This window comes from Pholis gunnellus (genome assembly GCF_910591455.1).
Source record: "Pholis gunnellus genome assembly, chromosome: 4".
NCBI lineage: Eukaryota > Metazoa > Chordata > Actinopteri > Perciformes > Pholidae > Pholis > Pholis gunnellus.
This window is the reverse complement of record NC_136530.1, coordinates 9,161,479-9,185,249: the sequence shown is the minus strand read 5'-3', so window position 1 is coordinate 9,185,249 and position 23,771 is coordinate 9,161,479. Positions and strand designations below refer to the sequence as shown.

The 23,771-nt window shown below is 43.8% G+C and overlaps 1 protein-coding gene across 2 annotated transcripts in view; it reads right to left on the bottom strand.

Annotated features, from left to right (window-relative positions):
• Positions 1–23,771, bottom strand: part of LOC306694719 (myosin IXB) — a 50,115-nt gene that overhangs the window by 20,392 nt on the left and 5,952 nt on the right. For both annotated transcript variants that reach the window (XM_079157690.1, XM_079157691.1), the window contains exons 2-5: positions 12,270–12,493; positions 11,918–12,137; positions 11,162–11,668; positions 1,980–2,074 (exon numbers count right to left, since the gene is read on the bottom strand). In XM_079157690.1, the coding sequence (XP_079013816.1) occupies positions 1,980–2,074; positions 11,162–11,668; positions 11,918–12,137; positions 12,270–12,430 (983 nt within the window). In that variant the 5' untranslated portion in view covers positions 12,431–12,493. The remainder of the gene's footprint in view (positions 1–1,979; positions 2,075–11,161; positions 11,669–11,917; positions 12,138–12,269; positions 12,494–23,771) is intronic.

The window sequence follows — 23,771 nt, the reverse complement described above, 5'->3', positions numbered from 1 at the left end:
GCTTTCAGACCACTGCAGTCACGAGATGTGCACTAAAAGCAGCGGTATTTACGCACCGCGTCAGGCCAAGGCCGTAAAGTTGTCTAAATCAAATTTTATAAGTAACAGTTGTTTCTTCTTTAGCCAGGCAAAAACACTGACGCCAGTCCTCACGGCACACCAAGAATAGAGCCGTGCTGTGAGAAACACAGTTGTGTTCATCTGCAGCCACAACTATAGAAAGCTTAACTGGGACCAGCTTCATAGATCGACTCAACATATCTGATAGTTTGAGTTCTGTTTTTCTCAGAATAGTCTGCACTGCAACTTCTATGGAAAAAAAAACTTCTAACATGTTGTAATAAATGTTGCTGTGTGATTTGTTGTAGGTGTCAATGTCATGGTCACACCCGCAAACACTATTTGAGCTCAACTTATGATGGGAAAATATTCATTTTCATTCCCTTTTAACACGCAATGATGATCTATGAACATCTATCTATGAAATACCCCAAAATTAGGCCTCTGAAGTGCTTGTACACGTGTCCTGTATTTCAAATGTTTCTGTAGATGTGGAGGTAATTTGATTCCGTGAACCTGTCTCACACCTCAACCCATTCCAGGATGCATTCCAGAAAACAGAGCAGTTGTACTCATCGGCTGTCATATCTACATTATGTCTGTTACAGTATGTTTGTAAACGTATTTTCAGACGGGGTTCTGAACATTAAGGGCTACAGCCTTTTCAGAAAAGTACAGGCCAACATACTGGCTATACAGTACATCTGTCAGCACATACCAAATATCTAAAAATACATACAGTATGTTCATGCTCAGACATCTTTCACTGGCACACCTCCTCCCTTTTCTTTTCATTGCTCTGCTCAGATCCCAGTGAGAGAGATTAGTCGGTCAGAGACCCCCAAAGACTCAGAGAGAAAAACAGCATCCCCGTCTGTCAGTTAGTGGGTCCACTCAGAAGGCAGAGCGTAGCAGAACAGCAGCCTTCCCTTTGTTAATCTCCTCTATTGACTGTCTGAATGGCTCCCACTGGAGATGGAGAGACAGACAGGCAGCCTTTGTTAGGACTAGAGAGCTGAGCGGTGATGCTGCTCCGATACTTTACTGGTGTGAAGCAGCACGTGTACGGTGATGGTGAACTACGGAAGGCGTTTTAGGTCGACTACATTTATGTTTTTTTTTTTAGCAAGAGGGTTCACTGTGTCGAACAGAAAAGCATCAGCCAGCTAAAATCAACTCTACTGATTGGATTACAGACCTTTCTCCGAGGAAGCAATTCAATAGAGCGTGATGAGACCGGGTGCCATTAGGAGATAATCAGGTTGGGGATGCCCACTTACTGTGGAGCTGAGCAGCTTTCGCCATGTTTCAAATCAAATTCTATTTCTATTATGAAACGCTTGCATCAGTGTAAGAAATCTTATCCCATTAGCCTGAATATTGTACATGACATCTTTTTTTTAAAGACACTGTATTGAGCAGCTGTTCCCTTCTCTTGATGAGGAAGTGACACAGCTGACCAGACTCTGATACAGCTCCCGAACAGTCTGACTGCTGAGATAAAGGAAGGACATGCTGGTGGTTGAAAGTTTCAGTCCACACACACACACACGCACACGCACACGCGCACGCGCACGCGCACGCGCACGCACGCACGCACGCGCGCACGCGCGCGCACACACACTGCACAGAGGAGGATCCACATGACCAGCCAGAAAAGAGCGAAGAGGAAGCTATCGGGCTATAGAGAAGTGGAAGACCCTGACGCGCTACAGGAAGAGGATACAGAAACCATGGTTTACATGTCCCTGTATGGTGTTTCACTGCAGATTAAGGTAACATGGTTTGATTAAACCTGGTCTGAGGGCTTGTGGTTAGTTGCAAAAGAAACACACAAACACACACACACACACACACACACACACACACACACACACACACACACAAAAATACAAACGCATGCACCCGCTGTTACTCACCCTCTAACTACTCCACTTTCCAGGTAATTCACCTGGATGAATTTACCAAAGCGGCTGGAGTTGTTGTTGTGGGCCGTCTTGGCGTTCCCAAAGGCCTGACAGAGACAACAGAAGAAGACAGAAACACAAAGTTAAGTGTCAGCGTATGAAGTCAAAAACAAATACATCAACTAACAACTCCTCAAGATTAATGCAACATCACTTTGGATGCATTTCTTCAACATTTCGTCAAATGAACCCATGAGTTAACTGGATCATATGTAGAAGTTAACAATTCAAACAATTAGAAGGGAGCGGGATGACAGCTTACAATTTAGGACCAGAGAGATGTGTCTGGAGACCAGATCATGATTGATTTTATGATTTCAAGTCTTGACTGCTTGACTGGCCGATTTTATTGTATAGCTGCACCCACCACTGTCCCAACATTTTTTATTTCTTCCTGCTCATTGTTTGCACCCTTACTAAAGTCAACAACAACAATAATAACAAAGGAACTAGATAGTCAAGGGATTAAATCTTGATTTTAAACAGCAGCTGAGATGGCGGACGTGGGTGGAAATATATACGTGCCTGTGTGTGTGCATTTTGGGGGTCTTAGGAGGGGCAAGCATTCGCAACTCGTCCCCTCTTGCCCTCCTCTCACTCTCTTCCCATCCATCTCCTTCCTCCGACAAGAACTTTCCCCGTGTGTGTGTGTGTGTGTGTGTGTGTGTGTAAAAGAGACAGAGAGACAGAGAGCAGAGGTCGGTGATGATAAATGAGGTTGGGACAGCAGGTCTTCTGTAGAGCCGTGTCAGAGACAGAAACAGAGAGAGGACGTGGGTTTCTCTCCAGGCTTCAGACCAACGCTAACCCAGCCAGGGGCCTGCAGAGCCCAGCTACCAGGCCTCACTGAGGGGCCCCGTTCACTGCATTGATACGGTAACAGAATAGCACTCTCTTTTCATCATGATGCACATGCTCACATGGTTACAGATAGACGCACACACACACACACACCCTTAACAAAAGGCCACCGCAGGGGAAGTTGACTCAGTGCATGTTAAATAGGAGCCACATTGTGTCTTCCAAAGCAGTTGCAGGGTGAATTTGATACAGTGATGTTGAGGCCGATTGGACTTCGGGGGCACAAACACACACTTACAGGATTGAGATTCCTTAGGATGAACCGTTTGACCTATTTTAATTTACGCTGTTTCAGTAGACCTGGAATTTTCGCATTCATACTCTTTGATTTTCAGTGCACTACAATTAGATATAAATCAGTTTTGAGAACTGGGGGGGGAGTATGTGGCAAGAGTTGTTGCCTGTTGATGGATGATGCAATAGACGCTCAGTTGTCTCTTATCCGTGACCAGAATTATACATCTTCAGCCTCACCTAGACTAGCTCAGACAAGACTCTTACCCACCCACCCACTGGGCTCAAACACCCACACTCTCGCTTTCTTTCTTTTTGTATGCGTGCGTGTGTGAGTGTTTATGTACACAAATTCAACCAACTGAGTACTATGCCATCATTTCTGTTCCAGGTTTGAGGGTCAGCAAGTGTGTTTTTGGCACCGATGCTCCAAAGTGTCTCACTGCTCAACACTGCCCACTGTGACCAGTGCTGCTCCGATCACCCCGACTCCACAAACCTTGCAGCCAAGAGCACAAAAACCCTGGGAAATGTCTGCGAGGCCCAGGCCGCTGCACCACGGAGGGAATGCTAAACATGCCACTGCATCATTCGTATTCAAACATGCCCATGAGCAGAACGATCTGATTGGCTGGAAGGCTCAGCAGGTGCGGGTCTGCATATCCAGCGATCGTTTCATGACGTACAATTCTGTCTTAGCGGATTCCTCTCTGTGGGCAGCCCACTCCCCTGTAGATTTCCACTTCAACAGAGCCAGACTTAGCCGAATGAAGTCTCACATCCCCATTCAGCCCTTTCACCCACTCACACTCACCCACCCACTCACACTCACTCACTCACTCCCAGTTCTCCTTGCAAACCGAACTAGGGGAGTGTCCCTAAAACGGTGCAGTTTATGACTCGTTTGTCTCAACAAGCAAGTGGGGGCAGAGACGAGAAAGCATAAATTACGTAATTATGTTTGGTCCTGTGTAAATCTGCAAACAAATCTGTGTACGGAAACAGTCTGACGTTGTGGACACGATTAGACGTTCATGGAAAAAACAAATTAGATGTGCTGTTGACTCCTCGGACACAACTTTCTACACTCGGAGCCGTCACTTCTGTGTTGATCTGACAGAATTTGAAAGTATTTTCTGCATAATTTGAACACGCCTCTTTTGTAATCAGTAAAAACGTACAGCTGGTGCTCGGGTACTAGACCGTATTGCGATGACACTGAGGCACTGCTGCGTCCTTTAAAGTGAGCTGCTCAAAAGAGCTTCAGTTTAACGTTTCCACAGGCGCTGCCAAGGCCCCCCCCGACACCGACACCTCACTACAGCACACACACGCACAAAGGGAGTCTAAATAGTCCAACCGTCACAAAGAGAGTTCCCACATACACAGAGGGCAACGGCAGGCAAACATTCATCAACCTCCACTTCACTCAGCTACCGACAAATATATTAATCATGTTCTTTCAAGTTGATATAATTTTCAATTACAGATAAACTGGAGAACCAAGCAACAATATTATGAACTGTATAATCACTGGTAGCTGCAATACTGGGGCAAAAATAATCACTGTTTGCTGTCCTGAATGTGAGAAAAAGCTTTGGTAAGAGCACATGATGTTGGCAGTGATAGAATGCCACCGCGTCGCTACACAGTTCCTCCTCTATGCTCGGCTGTGCTTCAAGCCGCCACTCTATCCCACCAACTACACTTAAACCCGCTGAGCTTAACTCAACCGAGTCGTCAACAAAGAATGGATTCTTTTGACGAACAATAACGTCGTCGATGACGCTCAGAGGGGCCGCTGCTTCGTTTCAATAAACGCTGAATGTTCCAGTGAATGTGGTTATACTGAACTGCATGAAGGTCAGAAACAAATAATACTTCTATGCGCGCTGTCTTAAGGGAAGTGACTTGAAGTTCACTAAAATTGTTTAGAGATACTGGATGACACTTTCACACTGCCAATGATTTGCATATCTTAACTGATCAAAAAAATAAAACAACAATTCAATTATCGGCCATTTTTGCCAAATATTTACTCGTTCTAGTCACAAATGTGTGATTCGCGGCTTTTCTCTGTTATATATCGTAATTTAAAAATGCTTTTGTTTTGGACTGTTGGCTGAACAAAACAAGCATGATGTCATTACTTTGGGCTCTGAGAAATTGTCATTTTTTACTACTTTATATTCAACAGATTGATGACAATTGTTAGCTGCAGCCCTAATTAATTAAAGACTCACATATAGAAGACAGTAAATGATGACATTCATTAAATACAATACAATACAATAAAGCTTGTATTTAAAGTATTAGGCCCGTTATCACATGACAGCTACACAGCAGAAAATAAACTACAGTGGAGAACAAACCAACTTGTCTTGGATGCCAGCATAGTGGAAATAAAGCAAGATGTTTTTATTTTAAATTGCTTCAGTATGCAATGATTGATTGTAATAGATGGTCATTATTAGCAAAGGCTGGAAAGCAGAGAGAAACTGGAGCATACGGCTTACTTTGTGATTTATTAAACTAGTGCGAGAATTTCAGCAATCCTCATTTTTAAGACGTGTTTAGTCTGAACATCACAAACCACAGAGTTTCAACATCAAGAGTATACATCATGTGCGGTGTCACAACTGATAACCGACTCCACCACTGCACATAAGGCTGCAATATGCGATGGCAACATGACCTACGCAACTGTCCACTAATAAAGTCTGTCAAAATTATAACTTTTCTGCTGTATTTAGCTGTAACTCTGTGAAGACTTTTGTATTTGACATTTTACAATACAATCAGCCCTATATGTGACCGTGGCACTCGGTCACAGAGACTTCTCAGTGCAAACCAAATGGCGGGAAAGACAAACATAAGTACTTTGCCTATTGTCCGGTAGCAGTTTGCATCTTTAAAAAAAAAGAAGAAAAAAAAGGTATTTATGTGATCTCACACGTTTTGTCTGTCTGGAATGAGAACATCTTTGCTTGGGCGAAACCGACATTTAAATAGAGTTTTATGAAACGTCTAAATTATTGGTCTACCCCCCTTTACGCATACATAATACAAGGTAAAGTAATGAAGATGTCTGAGGTAAGAGGTTGGAAAAGTCAGAATAAAGTGTTCTAGCACCAGTTCTGCTCCTCTTGTGGTCTGGTGTTTTACCAGATTGGAGGCATTTCAAGCAGCTCCACCCATGTCTAGATGGGTACCACATCAAACCTCAGCTTGTGGTGTGGTCAGAGGACCATGAATAGACCCTGAAGTGGCCTGGGGGCATGCTGCTACATGTCAGCTGTATTTGGCCTGTAAGGGACAGCATATTCCACTCTTCATTATGATTCTGACTGCAGAGATTACAGTAAGGCCTTTGTAATATTGTGTGTGTGTGTGTGAAATGAATGACATGTGTGCATGACGCAGTGACTCAAACTCAGTAATGCCAGCTTTTCCCAGACTCATACACAATGCCACCCCAGCCTGACCAAATATAACAGGAATAAAAAGGTGCAACCAATATGTAAAGAGATAAACAATGGCTCAGCAGACAGAATGGTCAGCTACTCCTCTGTACTTCCTGAACAACAATACAATACTTTGGTGGTATCCACACCCCTCAAAGCCCGAAGCTAACAGCGGAGAGAACCACTGCTGCTACTTCCCGTGTCGTAGCTACTTCCTGTTAAAAAAAAAGGGTTCCGGATGATAGGAACTTCCTGTCTGAAGTGGTGAGACAAAGTGGCATGGAGGAGGCTGGGGACTTAGAGGAGTTAAACAGGAATCTGCAACAACTAGGAGGCTTTAATTAAAAGGCTTTGTATTATCTCATGTCTGTAATAACATCAACTTTCCATCAAAAGCTTTTCATGTTTATGCATGAGCAAGAAACCTCGATATTGTCAGAAAAAAAGCTTTGGAGGATCCTGAAACTGTATGTCAAGCTTTAATCACAAACAAACTATTTGACTGACAATACACTACTTTCTTATAATGCAATTAATGCTATGCTGCTCAAATGTTGAACCCGTTATTCAAGTTACTGTGAGGAACTTTTTACTGGTTATTAAACAGTCTCATTTTAATATATGACCTACATAAGTAAACAGGGCCATCAGCCGGATGATTGGCTATTTCTATAGTTATTCTTAATGATACTTTCTTGTAGTAACTTTAAGTATCTCTTAACTTCAACAGTTCTAAAGTTGTCAACTTGCCAAATTGTATTTTTTAAAGAGCATGGATGGTGCTTTATATATATTTGTCAAACATATACAGTATAACAGTCTTCTGGTGAATACACTTGGACGAGCAAAACTTGATCCGTACTTCCCTGTGATTAACAAACAACATATTGCCTGCAATGTTTCATCCACCTCTCTGCAGCGGAGGAGGGCTCAGAGACGTTAAGAATAATAGGCTCAACGACTGGCAAAAGAAAACAGAGAAACCAAAAGAACCTTGCAACAGAGGATCAACCTGTTGGACCAGTTCATACACAACACATTCATTCAGAGCTGGTGAGCTGTTCTGCAGGCAGAGGTCTTATGTGTTCAAACTGCAGAAAGAATTAACGGCAATCTCTCCTTTACCGGCATTATTCTCAAGACAAAAAGGAGGAAAAATTCATAGAGGAGAATACAATAGAATATAGAATAGAGAAAAGTGGTACAATGAACTAAAGTAGGACAGCGGCTTTCCCACATGGTTTCAGGTTGGAGCCATTCAATCTGCCAGCAACACAGGAGTCAGTTCAGCACTGTAAACAATGACCTCATCGCCTCGAAATGTGTGACCCGGGCCTGAAGACCTCCACTGTAGCTTGAGGACACACACACACACGCACACACACATTTTCCACCAACCTAAAAAAACCTACCAATAAAACCTTATTTTTCAAAGAGGAAATTCCTTCATTTTGTTATACGTATCTATAAATAGCATTCTACACTCCATATATAAAGGCCTTGTCAGGAAGAAACCACCAGAGGAAGACTGTGTGAAGAGAAACTCATTTCAGAGATGCTACAGCTTCTGAAGTGTATTTTATTTAATGTCAGCCATCTTATGAGCTTCTGCTTAAGTTGGTGAGTGTCGTCAAAACAAAATATTTTCACATAAAAGACTCGGAGGGTCTCTAAGCAGGTAATGTTCACTGCAACTGCCTCTGCTTATGCTTATGCTTATGCTTCAACTGTTCTGGGTAAAATGCAAATTTAGTCATTTGCAAACAAAATCACTACCAAGATGATCAACTGACTTGTCGCGAATGGAATCAGACCTCCGCTTTCTCTACCGACAAGGAGAGCAAGGACCGAACCCGTACCCCTGTCTGCCTCTGCAACCACAGCTCTGGATCAGGCTAACACACACACACACACACTGCATTCTGGGAGTGAGCAGCAGAGTGGCAGTGTGTCTGCCAAAGGGGACCAGATCTCTGCTGATGGAGGGGAAAATCTCTCCACCACCCCCCACCCCCGCTTTTCTCAATCAGCCGCCTGGAACCAAAGACTGACAGACTGATGCACATCAAGGGACCAACGCTGCATCTAAACGCAGCAGTAGTTCTGAGAGTGAAAGCTCCAGCACTGAGTCAGAGGGTCTGGAGACAGATGATAGATGGATGCAACGTGCCTGCAAGTTACCGTGGCTGCCCACCACGTATTCCTTCCTTACAGCTTGTGGCCAGTTCCATTTCATTTTGTTCTGCTCCATAGCATTGTGTGTTCCACTGAACCGAGTTTCACTTTCTAGCACCATTTGGTACTTTGAGTAATCTGCATTCCACATACAGCTTTTCTGGCTAAAGGTCTATTTTTGGGTGACATTATGGCGAAATAATGAAAAATGTGCAGAAGAGATTTACTTCCACAGAAAACGTTGCAATTAATTGGTTCCCAAGACCAAGGAGGACTATTAAGCTGAAACCCAGTGCTAGGATTTCTGTGTTTTTATCTCCATTGTATTCAGATTATTGTGCAGAGATTTGGGCCGAGATATGCAGTCTGAGATCTACTCTGCAGCCTCATGCAGATCTTCATTTAATCTTTTTTCATCTCTTGTCCCATCTCAAATCACAAACATACATCCATATTACATCAGGAAGCACTCAAACATAATATGACCCAGGGTCACACACACTTTCATGCCACCCAGTACAACACACACACACACCATCACATGCACACAGCATTACGGGTTATCCAGTAGAGCTGGACTTGCAGGCCAGTCTAATGATCCACAGAGTCTACACTGCGATGCACAATGTGAACACTCGAGCCTCTTGCTTATGAGCGAGCATGAGAGCGGGAGTGATGTGGACGCTGAAACTGACTTCGCAGTAATCGCCCTGCTTGAGGTCTGACCGGAGGTAAATTCTTCCATATGTGAAAGTGGAGAAGAATCCGTTTCTAATTACAGGAACGAAAAAGAAACAAAATGAAGTCAACTCTGTTCTTTGCCATGTAGCAAAAGGATTAAACTCCAAAACAATACCGTGTCATAACTCATCGTTCATGATGCAAGCATTTCTTTTGTTCAACAAGTTAAAAGCTAACAGATGTCTACTTGTCCGCATGTTTTGGTTTGTGCCTCTTTTGTTGCATTGAGCCCTGGATATTTAACCTTCTGCTGCATAAAGATACACTCGGCAGCAGTGACAACGGACGTCCCTCCCTGGTGGCGCCCCATACAGTCTCTGTTTCGAAAAAATGCATCATTATTCAAGTTACTCACTTCCCAAAACACACGGTCAAGTCAAAACTGCTGATAGGACGGGGCAGATAGAAATGAGTAAACAAGTATGCAATTTGAAACACCTTTTGAATGCAAATGTTGGAGAGAGGAAAGATGTGTATTCTGGTGGTGTGTTTGGTCGGATCAGCGCTGCCTTTTCCTGTGTGTCAGTGAGGCAGTTGCTCACTCGGGTTACTAAGAAAGCTAAGCGAGGGAGACAACCGGTCTCTTCGGAGTCACATGTGACTCAGTTAGACAGACAGCTGGTCGGTCCAGAAACAGGCCTGAACGCTGTGCACCATTATTAGAGTTTTGTATCAGTTTGGTTGTAGTTTTGATTGATTGTGTCCCGTCAGTGGCTTCAGAGAGCAAGTCAGTACAAGCGCTTCATTTCTCACAGACCAGAAAGCAGGAAGAAGAGTCACCTGACCGAAACGCCAACAAAGAAATATCAGCTTTTGTTTACCAAAAACAACAACGCTCCAAATGAAAATGATGGTGTTCATATTCTAATAGTCAAAAACAGAACTCGTGACGTTACGCAATCAGTTCCCCGAAGAGAGCAAGATTGCGTTTCAAAAAAATAGGTGGAGATAGAAAACAAACAAACCGCACTATCTTCACTAGATTCCCACAGCATTATCAAAAGGCAAGGGGCCACATGACGGGTTAATAAAGCAACTTCCCATCCTCTTTCTCATTTCTTCTTTCTGGGTAGACCATAGTCTTTATGTTAACGTCTTCGACACTGCACACAGACGACCATGTGTCTCATCGGCTCAGCCCACGCAGGGAAGTGCAATTGGGTCACAGCCTGAAAATACATTTGCTCGGTACTGCATGGGACCCCATAGGGATGTTTTTATCATTCAGAACCACTGAGCTAGAGATAATTATTGTCCAATAAAATAATAAGTGTATTTTGCATCCTCTGCCTATGTGTGTGTGTGTGTGTGTGTGTGTGTGTGTGTGTGTGTTTCAGCATGCCATAGCAACATGATGAGTCACCTTTGAGGAAGTAATGTCATAGGTGGATACGACTTTATTTAAAGAGCAATGCATTTCACTCTTGAGGACAGTGCAGACGTGTGGAATGCTATAACAGATCAATTGTGATCTGAAATGATTTTAATGTGACCGATGAGACAGAGAAGCCCAGAAACTAATGCTGATCTGACAGACTCACCTGTTTGAATAACACACTCTACAGTGTTTCACTAAGCTGTGTCTAAGAGCGACAGCGGGTTACACTATTACCTCAATTTGTTAGAGGAATGAAACTCTACATGAGGTTAACGTCTTACCTCCAGAACGGGTCCAGCTCCCAGTATGGTCCTCTCCACTCCGCTGGCATAGCCCTTCTGGCTGAGCGCAGTCAGACAGTGGATCAGGAAGTTGGTGCTCTGGGTCTTGCCTGAGCCACTTTCCCCAGAGATGACGATGCACTGGTTGACCCTCTTCCTGAGCATAGCGTAGTAAGCCACGTCCGCAATAGCGAAAATATGAGGCTCCAGTTTGCCCAGCTGGTGGTTCTCGTACATCTTGACGTACTTGGGGTTGTAGATGGGCAGGAACTTGAAGGGGTTGATGGCAATGAGGATGCTGCCTGCATAGGTGTAGATCTTTTTCTTGTAAAAGCGCGTGCGCAGGTTGTTTAATATGCTGTCCTCATTGAGGACGGGGAGGTTGCAGAGGTCTGCGAAGTCGTCCTGTGGAGGAGGAAGAAAGCCCCTGGCTGCTAGCTGGGCCTCCTGCTCCTTAGTCACAGGTGGGAGGTGGACATAATGAATAGTGCCATCATGGTTCCTCTCCTGGATCAGAGAAAGGAAGAGAAAAAAAGAAATACATTATCTTAGACAGTTAGTATTATGTAATAGAATATTCTGGGCTGGTGAATTTTTGTGTAGCTTTGTTATTTGGGTTGACTACTTGTTTTTTGTTCTCACTGAAAATGGCAACAAAGAGGAAGCAAGAGCAGAAGTAGACAGGATGCGATAGTCAAGAGAGTGGGGGGACTTTTCCCAGCGGCACACCGAGTCTGACTGCAGAGTGAACTCTACCTGCAGTAAGAAGTAAAAGCCGAGGCTTCGGGGGTGTTGTTCCTGGGCTTTCCGAGGCCACAGCAGAAACCTCTGTGCCGGCAGGTCTCCGGCCTCCAGCACCCATTCCTCGCCGCCACACTCCTTCACCTCCGCCAGCACATACATGCGGCCGGGGTCCAGCCCGAGAGCCGTGGCAGCGTCTGAGATCACGGAGGCTGCGGTTGCGTCCTTCTGCACTCTGATGAGCAGAAGAAAGGAATGACTTAGTTTGATCAATGCTGGTTTACAGCAGTTCCTCTTCAACGACATCATAGCTAAACATAAACTGTTGATGCTACATTTTACGGTCGCGATGCTGTGGCACACTCACCTGAGGATGCAGCAGGTGGTTGACTGGGCGGCCAGCCGTGGGTAGATCTGGAGTAGGTATGAGCGGCCATCTTGATCGTTATTAGGGCTAGCTGTCCCGCCTCCCCCCCCTCCTCCACCTGCGTTCGTTGCCATGGTGGCAGCGCCATCTCTGACACTCATCCTGGGCCAGGGGGAGTGGCCTCAGCATGCCGCACCCACCGCTTCCCTCTCACCACGCAGCGCCTGGAAATGAGCAGTTGATTGATCAGTGACAGGTCATTATTTACATTTCATACATCCACACATGGACAAGACAATGGTGCCTGAAAATATCCCATATTGACACTGGACCATGATAAAACAAGGCAGAAACCTGTGTAGTTACAACATTTGGGATGAAAGAGAGAAGAGTCACTGTCACGCCAACAATTAGCTATTCTATTCCAATAAACACCACTAAAGCCAGTAGAAAGAGACAGTGAACCGATAGAAGCATTGCAGCTTTCTAAAAGCCTATAAATTGCATAATTGCAGCTCTAAGCAAGCAAAAAATAGATGATTTTTTAAACAAAGTCTGAAACCACTTGGGAAGCTCACGCTTGTTATTTGACCCTCTGAATTTAACATTCTGGACTGAATGTAACTGCTACAGAGATGTGTTTTAGATAAGCCTAGAAAAAAAAGGTCCATACAGGACACAGGCTTTAAATTAGCAACAGATCATCTGGAAGGTCTGTGTCCTGTTAAGTTATTTACTTGCCTGAACTTCTTTCTTTGTAATCAGTGGTTCATCGTAAACAGATATAAAAAAAAAGCTGTAGACTACAAAGAGTGACGTAGCAAAATCTACATATTACTCCCTTATTCCAAATGATTACTAATCACCAATGACATATTTTAAATATATAAAAGAAATCACAAACAAACAACAAAGCTAACTTTAAGGCAACCTTCAAGATATTTTGATTCCATGATATTTGACTGAGAGAAAACTAATGGTTAAAGAAAGAGAATGTAACTAGTTTCCTATTTGTGGTTTTATCTAAAAGAATACAGTTCAGTCATCAGAGTAGTCGTGAACTAAATGAAGAGAAGAATATTCCTATTGCTCTAGAGAGCACATGAGCCTGGGTACAGGGCTCAGACGTGTGCAGTGCATAATCCCATCACATGTAAATAACGATGCCACTGAAACTTTACCGTAAGTTGCAGCTGCAGAAGCTTCACAGAAATTGAACCCTTCCGCTCAACGATAGCAACCAAGATGCAAAGATAGACAACACTCAAACCACAGACGGTGTGACGTCTGCATGTTATTCACTCTCACAGAGAAGACACCTACAGCGATGTGTGACGTAGAACTTGTGACAACAAACTCATCTGTCAATCAATGGATAGCTCAATTATCCCTATGTCCCAACACAATAAGACAGAATCACAGAGTGCTGAGCGGGCCGTTTACTGAGAACAAAGGATCTCGCTGATTTCCTTGGAGATGTACCAGCCTCTGTTATGAACTAAACCTCAACAGACTGAAGGGGGGGGGGGGGGAACTTCCGACTGATGAACCACATGACTGGGTTCCATGCCATTAAACTCACAGGAGTCAATGAGGTCGGGCACCAAATCCTTTTGAACCCTTTCATGTAACTGCAGCCCGGTTTAAAGCAAGAGTTTGGCAACAGAGGGTGCAAACCAATCACCGCATTTCTTGTTGACCGTGTATTAATGAGTCAAATCAGCTGATGTGGTTTTTAGCTGTAATTAAACCGTTTAGCCCTGCTCAACATGTGACTATTTCTACTGTCTGGTGTGAGCAGTCATAACCAGTATTAGCAAGGTTTTATGACAAAAGCTCAAATACAAAAGATTCAATCACAGCGTTTACATGCTGCTCTGTAAAAGTTGAGTTCACAGCATGTTGACTTTCTACTGACGCCACACACATTTGCACTAAATAGCCTTTAGTTCTCATTTCAAAGAAAACCAAACTTTAAGTACTAATCTATAGCTCTTCCATAACTACACACAGAGAAAAGAGAACAGTCGGGTTCATCCATGTTCATCCAAGTGTCGGTACAAAACCATCGGACTAACACTACTCTGTAATTAGCGCTCACATCATTGTACAATCATACGTCGTACAACTGCAAGTTAACTTTACTCCACGCCCAGATGACGGACGGTGTGTTGCTGTGGTTTCTTTACCAGACTGACATGATGTCAGCTTCACATCAAAGCTGATGAACAGAGAGCCTGGAACAACATGACCGATTCATTTAAAAAGGCAACTCTTTGAAGTAACGCTGAGGTATTTCATGCACACTAATATTCCACCATTATTCCAAATATGACAATATATAACGAATACGAGATGGGGCTTGTAAACAGAATATTACGTAGGAGTCTTTTTTTGGTGCATGTAAACGTAGTTATAGTCAAAGACAATGAATATGACCACGGTTAAGGCTGGCTGTACCCAAAATGAATGCGGAATAGTTCGACATATTTGAGTGTGAATAACAGTCCCAGGAGGCAGCTGGTTAAAGTTTGGTCTAATGATGGATCATGTAGCGGGGCTCCACATCAGTTACGTATTCTGTGTACACTGTGAGTCCCCCTTGGGAAACAGGAAGCTGGTTTAAATCACTGTGTGGCAGGCAGACTGCCCTGCTGTGGTAACCTGATCCCAGGTCGGGCCCTAAAGGAGTCCTACAGTTTATCACTTTTATCAGTCAAGCAGTGACAGTTTATTTTCTCAACTTGAAAAATAAGAAATATTATAGTCTGAGATATTCCTACAAAAAAAAGCAGGCTGAGGGAAAAGAGGCTCTCGCAGACGTTTGCAAGAGTTATGAAATAAAGTTCTCCATTCCTCCATTAGAAAGGTTTGTTTTCACTGAAAGTACACATTAGGAATAGCTCATTTAAATCATGTGCAAAAAGATCTAGTTTCGTAATGTGGCAAAGATAATGTTGGGTCTTTTCTTCCTCTACTGCATAACAATGGGATCCTTTGTCCAGAAAAGAAAAAAATCACAAACAATCTCACCCAAAAAATGTTGAAGAGATTCCAAACCAAACCACACCACACGGTGCTAATGCTAACTTGTACCCAATGACTTAAACTTTACTACACCCATCATATACATACAGGTACATTCGGGGGAGCAACTTGGCTTCAGTGTCTTGCTCAAGGGCACTTTTACATGCGGACAGAAGGAGCCGGGGATCGAACCTTGTGATTAAAAAGGACGACTCCCTCTCAACCCACCGAGCCACCGAGCCACAGATATCTTAACAAAGATGCAGCTCTGGAACCACTTAGGTCAGCGGAGAGAATTAGGGGGGAAAATAAGAGCAGCTTGAGAATCATGAGGCTAGCTGACCACAGTCCCAAAAAACATGCAAGCCTGTAAAATGCCACGGCATGCAAAAAAACCTGCGGAGACCACAAAAGACAGAATCATTACGATCCTCGATCGCGGCCCCGTCTGGTTTGAGTCTGTTAATTTAACCCCTGAGCTGCTCTCTCAACGAGCTTCAAAAACAAAAGAGCTAAAATGAAGTAGAGAATACGTGTGGAAGAGGTTAAGCAGTTCATCTCACTTTGTGTGGCACTGCAGAGAGGGGGGGGAAAAAAGCTGTGGAAAAAGGGGGTAGTGACAGAGAAAAAACTGAACAATGATATAGAGAGGAAGGCAGAGGAACAGACAGAGAGCGAGAGAGAGAGGGGTAAACATCTAAAAGTGAGACAGAGAAGAGAGGGGTCCCAGGGGACAATCAAAGGAGACAGAGGCTTTGAGATAATACTGCTTCCTCCCTGTGGAGGAGATCCTTTGCGAGGATGCCCAGCATTCCTCAGATAAGACCCAAGGTTGTCTGCTTTGCGTAGGCTTAGCCTGGCACTTTAGCTGCTTACTGAGGGCTGCTGGGAAGACACTGGAGCGCAAAGACTACAACCGAGGGTAGAGAGGGAGCTCTTCATGTGCTTACTGTGGGCAGGACGGGGCATTAAAAACTAACAAGCTCCTTAAAGCAGACATTTTTTTAAAGAAAATACCATTTATCCCGACTGAACTCGTTATCCCAGCTAACTCCTCGTTATCCAGTCAAGGAGAAGAGGCTTTAAGTAAATTAATTTCACTGTGCATTCATCAGGATAAATAAAGATGGCCGACACACAGATAGCGGATTTATCAAAAGAACAGAAATAGAAGAAATCAGTACAATCAATTTAACAGCTAGTTAATTAGACCACACATTGTATAATTCTGACCAGCACAATATTAGGAGAGAGAAATATAGTACACATACAGGGTGTTGCATGTATGCAACACAGGACACTGAAACTGACAAACTGGAAGGAGAAAAAAACAGCATAAAACAAGCTTCTAATGTCATGATAACTGATGTTAGAGTTGGCAGTAAGAGTTGTTTCACTCTCCACTTTCTCCCAACTCCAAAGATGAAACAGCGCGCAGCAGCAGCAGCAGCAGCAGCAGCAGAAGAAGAAGAAGAAGAAGAAGAAGAAGAAGAAGAAGAAGAAGAAGAAGAAGAAGAAGAAGAAGAAGAAGAAGAAGAAGAAGAAGAAGAAGAAGAAGAAGAAGAAGAAGAAGAAGAAGAAGAAGAAGAAGAAGAAGAAGAAGAAGAAGAAGAAGAAGAAGAAGAAGAAGAAGAAGAAGAAGAAGAAGAAGAAGAAGAAGAAGAAGAAGAAGAAGAAGAAGAAGAAGAAGAAGAAGAAGAAGAAGAAGAAGAAGAAGAAGAAGAAGAAGAAGAAGAAGAAGAAGAAGAAGAAGAAGAAGAAGAAGAAGAAGAAGAAGAAGAAGAAGAAGAAGAAGAAGAAGAAGAAGAAGAAGAAGAAGAAGAAGAAGAAGAAGAAGAAGAAGAAGAAGAAGAAGAAGAAGAAGAAGAAGAAGAAGAAGAAGAAGAAGAAGAAGAAGAAGAAGAAGAAGAAGAAGAAGAAGAAGAAGAAGAAGAAGAAGAAGAAGAAGAAGAAGAAGAAGAAGAAGAAGAAGAAGAAAGGCAAGAGTGCCAATTAGTGCAGAGAGAAAAACAAACATGTTTTGCCTTTATATGGCCAGTTGTTGTAGTGTTTATGATCTCACTTAGAGATGTGTGAGAGATGCGAGTGTTATGCTCTTCGTCTGTGCTGCAGACAGTACATTTTCTTCCTAATGGGACCTCCCAAGACTGGCATGCACACTCCTATATTTATAGACTGTATAAACAGAGAAGCCAGTCAGTGCTGAGACACCACCAGCTGACTCTGTGATCTGGCAGGAAGTAGATGATCCGGTGACACATCAATGAGCTTCAGCTGAATACTCCAATATGCATTTCTCACCTCCTTCCAGTCTCTCCCTCACTGTATGCGTCTCCCCCTCTGATAAAACACGTGGACACCAAAAGGAAGCGAGTTATGATGTCATCAGTGAGACATGGTCACTCCAGGATGTCTGATGAGTCTCACTAGTCGGAGCTACAAGCAGCTCCAATCACGGAGTAACTAGTCACTGACATGACTGCACCCATGGAGGCTGTTATTTGAACTTTGAGGAACACGATCACTAGGATTGCTTTTTAAAAACCATAACGTTTGACCCTAACCTGACTTGCATGTTTTCCCCTCCATACACGCCCCGACGGGAGCACTTTAGAGTTCAGTATCTTCTCAAGGACATGACACTGTAGTGTCACCAACCGCTGTGGTTAATGGTCAACCCGCTCACACTGCCCTATGTAGGTCACATATACATGCATGAGAAATCATTCACAGATCAATCGAATCCCATACCAATTAAATACTAATATTTTCAATAAAAACAACAAAGATGTGTCAAGAATAATTTGTACCAAAATAGCCGGACGATCCCTCTATCATTAAAAAAAAAGATGAAACACAAACAACACTCCAAACAGTAAAACAGGGGGAAAGGCCAGCGGATAAAGAACCAAACATCACGCACTCCATATGGAGTTCAGGGTTCAACAGAGTTTGCGGAGGTATGTGGAGTTCGTTTTTAATATCAGCAGCACTTTTAATTCAGTTGGAAACTATTACCATGCGGCCGAAAGGAAGAAAAGCAACAGGAATCCCTCCAACTTTGTTCAGGAGGAGTCCCAGCCCTAATGAGTGAATGCAAGGTTACATTTCCCATCATGTCTTCTGTAAAGCACCCATTTCAGTACCCTAGCCAGGAAGGATGAGCAAGGTATGTGTAATTGAAGAGACACGTGATGATGCAATAACAAGGGATGCGTCAGAGAAATCACACTTTCACACATATACATGTCTGACTGCTTCATGTTGGACTGGAAGAGTGTTCTGGCTGCTTCTAAGGCTTTGTTGAAGATATTTCTTTTTACTTAATGAATTACTCAAATCCACCCTCTGACGTCATCGCGGCCTTGACTAGGATTTAAATAAAGCTCTGAGGGTTTTTAAAAATGTGCTTGTTCCGACAACATGTGCTTGTAATGATGGACCCACCGAAGGCTTTGTGGTTAACAATTTCAACATCTGTGCTCAAGTAAAACGTAATCATTTTTGTTTTACACTGAATTTCAAACAAGACCCCTTCCAGAGTACATCTGTGTGCCTGGCTGCCACGCTGCAGACCGAGCTCCGTTCCTCTCCCCAGTGGAGGGCCACAGAGGTATCCATCACCGCTACAACCCTCTCTCTGCATGACCTCATGGACATGAGAGGGCCTGGCTTTTTGCCAAAGTGGGCTGCATTGTCTCTCTCACAGTGAGAAGCAGAAGCAAAGGAAGTAAAGATTCACTGTGTATGTGTGTGTGTGTGTGTGTGTGTGTGTGTGTGTGTGTGTGTGTGTGTGTGTGTGTGTGTGTGTGTGTGTGTGTGTGTGTGTGTGTGTGTGTGTGTGTGTGTGTGTGTGTGTGTGTGTGTGAGAGAGATATCTCTTCGGGATTCATAAATGCACTCGGGACTTGTGTGATATAGAGAGAGAGAGAGAGAGAGATTGCTCTTGTTGCTGCTGAGTGGTGGTAAATCAGCCTCACAGTTGAGGAAGTACAGATGCACCCAAAATGGCTGTGAATGGATCAGAGCACTCCCACTGGAGCCATGTGGGCCTATTCAAAACATGCAGTCTTTTGTTTAAAAAACCTCAATCAGGGAATTAAGTCATCCAACAGACACCAACTGGGCTCAATAAGACAAACGCAGATAGAGGGGGAACTCTGAGGAGAGAGTGAAGGAAAGGGAAGAAAAGGGGAGCACTAAAAGCTCATCTCCTCCTCCTCCTCCTCCCCCCCAGCATTTAAGTCAGCTCCCAGGCTGGCCAGCCACGAACAATAAAAGCAGAGCTGAGGAGCATCTGCTGCCTCCGTCTAAAAAGGATAGGATAAAGGAGAGAGGAGCCGCAGGGATCCAGTCTTTGACTTGTTGATATTATCCTATTCATCCAGCATAGAGCCCAAGCTCATGGTCAAAATCCTCTTTTCTGCCACAAGAAAGCTAAAAGAAAAAGGAGTGTGGAGCGCAGAGAGAGAGAGACATCACAGATGCTGTTCGGTCTTAGTGGCAAGTCTTTGAGAGCGATAAACAACACCATCTGATATCTCATCACAACTCAAGCTAGTCCGCTGTCTGTCACAATAAATAAATCACCATAACTGCCGTGGACAATGCTAATCAATTATAACGGGGTCATCTGAGTGCACGCTATTGATCTGCCACTCCCAATACAGTGCGTCTGAGTCATGTATTGACGGACTGAACCGGGCTGCTGTTCACTCGGCATCGCTCGGAGGAAGGTATGACCCCGTATCTCTCACTCTCACTCTCACACACACACACACACACACACACACACACACACACACACACACACACACACACACACACACACACACACACACACACACACACACACACACACACACACACACACGTTCAGCACGAGGCCGGCTGTAAACACACCGGACCAGTTACTACAAAACAACTTGAAATCACGGCCGCGTTACTCCTCCAAGGCTTCCTCGCGTCGGCCTCCTCTGCTGCTTGTTTTATGAACTCCAACTTTATGTACCTTTCACAGCAGGTGAGTAATGCGAGAGGCCCGGGTACAGCCTTACACGACTCCCCCGTGTCTCGCTACAGTCTGCCTAACCTGGGGTGCTGCGTTTTTTCAACTGCTTCCTTAACTGTGCCCCCCCCCCCCCTTCCCTTCCTTTCCCTTCCCTTCCCTCCATCTCTGCTGTCATACCACCGTCATTAACAGAATCTCCCCCATTGCCTCCCCCTTCTGCTACCCACTAGCCGAACATTTGGCACTGCTGCTGCTTTAACTCGTTCCAGATGCTAAACCAAACTGAGTAGAGGTGAGTGGAGGAAGTGCTCCACTGGCAAAAAAACAAAACAGGTCTTAGTGTTTTTGGTTTACACATAATGTCCTCTAATGTCTGTCATCCTGTCAGTCAGACCTGAGGGAAAACCCCGGGGAGCAAAGTAAAAAGGCCAACAAACCAGATCTGAATGATTACTTTTGCTTTTTATTGAACCACTCAAAAAGGTGAGGCGGAGTGCTGCACAGTAACGCTCACATGCAAACACACATGCAAATTCTCCCCAAGATAAAATCCCAGCCTTGAACGTCTGTCCTGCACAGACTGAAGAAGTCCCAGGGTTCTTTAATACTGCGATGACATGACGCATGGCGACCGAGATGGTGGAAAGAAATACATGTTTTCAATCATTGTGACGAGATGAAACTCTAGATTCAAAGCAGCAGCATCCACTTGAAATACAGCAGAACCTGTGAGGCCGGAGCATGTCGGACTTAATGCAACCCAGAAGGTCTCTGCTCGGTCTGATTGGCTGTTTTGGGATTCCACGCTGGTTGGTGGTGACAGGGATTTCCGGAGAGTTTTCCAGACTAGTCATCTCCGCCATGTTGGACTAATAATGGACTCGTTCAGACCAGCGGTGGAGGAATACGGCTAAATTATGACACCAGGGCAGACAAAACAACATAAACACCAGTACGACGTGCAGTATGCCTTCAATGACCAGCTGCAATAGCCCGCAAAAAGATGTGCGTGAAGATGGCTAGTCAGGAAGCGGAAATTTTTGCTCAAAATTTAGAGCTGAAACAGTTTTGATAATCTTTTAATCGTTGAATCCATTTTTTTAAAGCCAGATTGCTAAATTCCACTCGTTCCATTTCATCAGATTAATTAGTATCCTTAATGTTCTGTGAGAGTAATCTAAATATCGTTCGGGTTTGTTGAGAGTGTTGGTCACCTAAAATAAGCCTGTACAAAAATGCTAATATTTGGACAATGTGTTTACTGGATTTCTGTGCATTGGATGTGAGGCTGCTCAGCGAGGACTGCAGTTAGGGAAACACTTCCTTCCTCTTGAGCTCGACAAAGCTCACAAACATACAGTCTGGAGATGTGGGGCAGCTGCAGGCAGAAATCAGGAAGGAGGAGAAAAGGAAGCAAAGGGAAGGAGGCAGACAGAGGGGATTATTGTACACGCTCACTCATGTGGGCTACCCTGCTCTAAAAACACACGACTCCATTGTAGCACCAGAATAGTCACTGCACTGCACCGAGTTCATACGTATTTATAATCCCGTAGCCCTGCCGCCGCTAACACATGTCTCACACACACACACACACACACACACACACACACACACACACACACACACACACACACACACACACACACACACACACACACACACACACACACACACACACACACACACATTTAGTCCTTAGGAAAAAGTTCAGACAGCAGGGTAGAATGCTAACTTATGTCTGTAAGCAGGCAGCAGGAAAAGAACTGAGGTTTAACACAAACTAAAGCCTCAGTTCTGTCTGCTATGGCACCAGGTTTTAGTGTGGTTCCAAAATCAGCGCTCTACCAACTGAGAAACGCCTAAATGTTACTCATCCAACATTGTATACAGGCTTTGACCTCACTTTGAACTTAAAAGTGGGTCAAAAAGCAACAGGAGGGCTGGCTAAAAAGAGCTTATAATGACGAACGACATGTAATAAAGGAGAGTAACAAAATGGGGAAAAAGCATAATCTCAGACATTACAACATACAATAGATTATGTGCAGCGAGCATAATCTATTGAAATAATCTTCTGTGTTGTTTGTCCTAATGATCTTTGGGTGGATGATAAACATCTAAGGAATAACAATGTCATCCTAACATCTCGTCGTTTGTGTGGACTGGACAGTAACGGCACTAAGAACAGAAAGGATTCTGTGCGACGTTATATGCCAGAAACAAAACTATTTAGAGTAAAGAGACGATACTGCTAAAGCCAGTTTTCTTTGACTGTTCCCTCCTTTTCTTCTACAGATCACATTACATGGCTAGATCACATCACATGGTTCAACACTTCCAACTATAGGCCGGACTTCCTGAACGATTTCTGTCAGATGAAATGTAACTAACATATGGAGCCGTTCATCGGTGACCACAGTCAGACTGCACGGTAAAAATAGAGCAAAAACAAACAGAGCGGCGCAGAGCGCAGCCAATATAGAGCTCATAGCCAAGGTCCTCTCCTTCTGCCCTTAGCTCGTCTCCTTCTTTCCATCCCTCCTCTGTGCTTTGCTTTTTCTCTTGTGCTTCCTTTGTCACTCTCCACAAACCTTCAGGCATCCAGTGGTGAGACTGGGCTGCAGTTAGAATCCTAATCCAATCCTAAAAAGTGCAAAAAAAAGGCCCAAAGTACATGCCTTGATATATTTGGACTGGAACAGTACGTTAACGGCCAACATCAATAGAAGATTAATTACGTTGTGTTTTGTTTTCAAGCCTCATGACAAAGTAATCCAAAGCTAACTGTCCTCTGTAACACACTGGCACATATAACGTTCCATCACCTCCACCGCCTTGCCTGGCTGAGATCATTGTTTCCCCTCACATCACTTCACAAGGAGTGATTCACGGGATGACGTTGGAAGTCTGCTACACTAGACAACCCAATCTGTGTCAATAAACTCACATCTTTTAAAAGGGTCTTTGTGGACTATGTATTAAATTAGGGACTGCATTAGAGTCTTCCTAAACTCTTTCATCTTCTGTAACTGCATCTCCTCAATATTTGCAGTAGATCTACAGCATACAATATAGATTTACAGCTGCAGCGAGTACATTAATAAACCACAACAAAATAAATCACAGGAACTTGACTTTCCCCGGTCTATAAATTCTCATCATGCAATGTGCTTATTTATAAGGCAGGAGTTCATGTTTTTCAGAATACACATAACTACTGTAATGCTTCATGTGCACTAAAACTACTACAAATTCAGCTTCAGTTACACATGACAACTGTTTGACTTCTGTGCCTGGACTACAGTGATGGATAAAGCAGGTAAATGATGGTTGATTTAAATGACGTTGTTGGAGGCAGTGTTTTAGATAACGAAAATATTACAATCAAGTCCAATTATGCCTAGAAACTGTTTCTGTCTGTTTCTTCCAACTGTACGAACAACTGACAGACATACGATAGA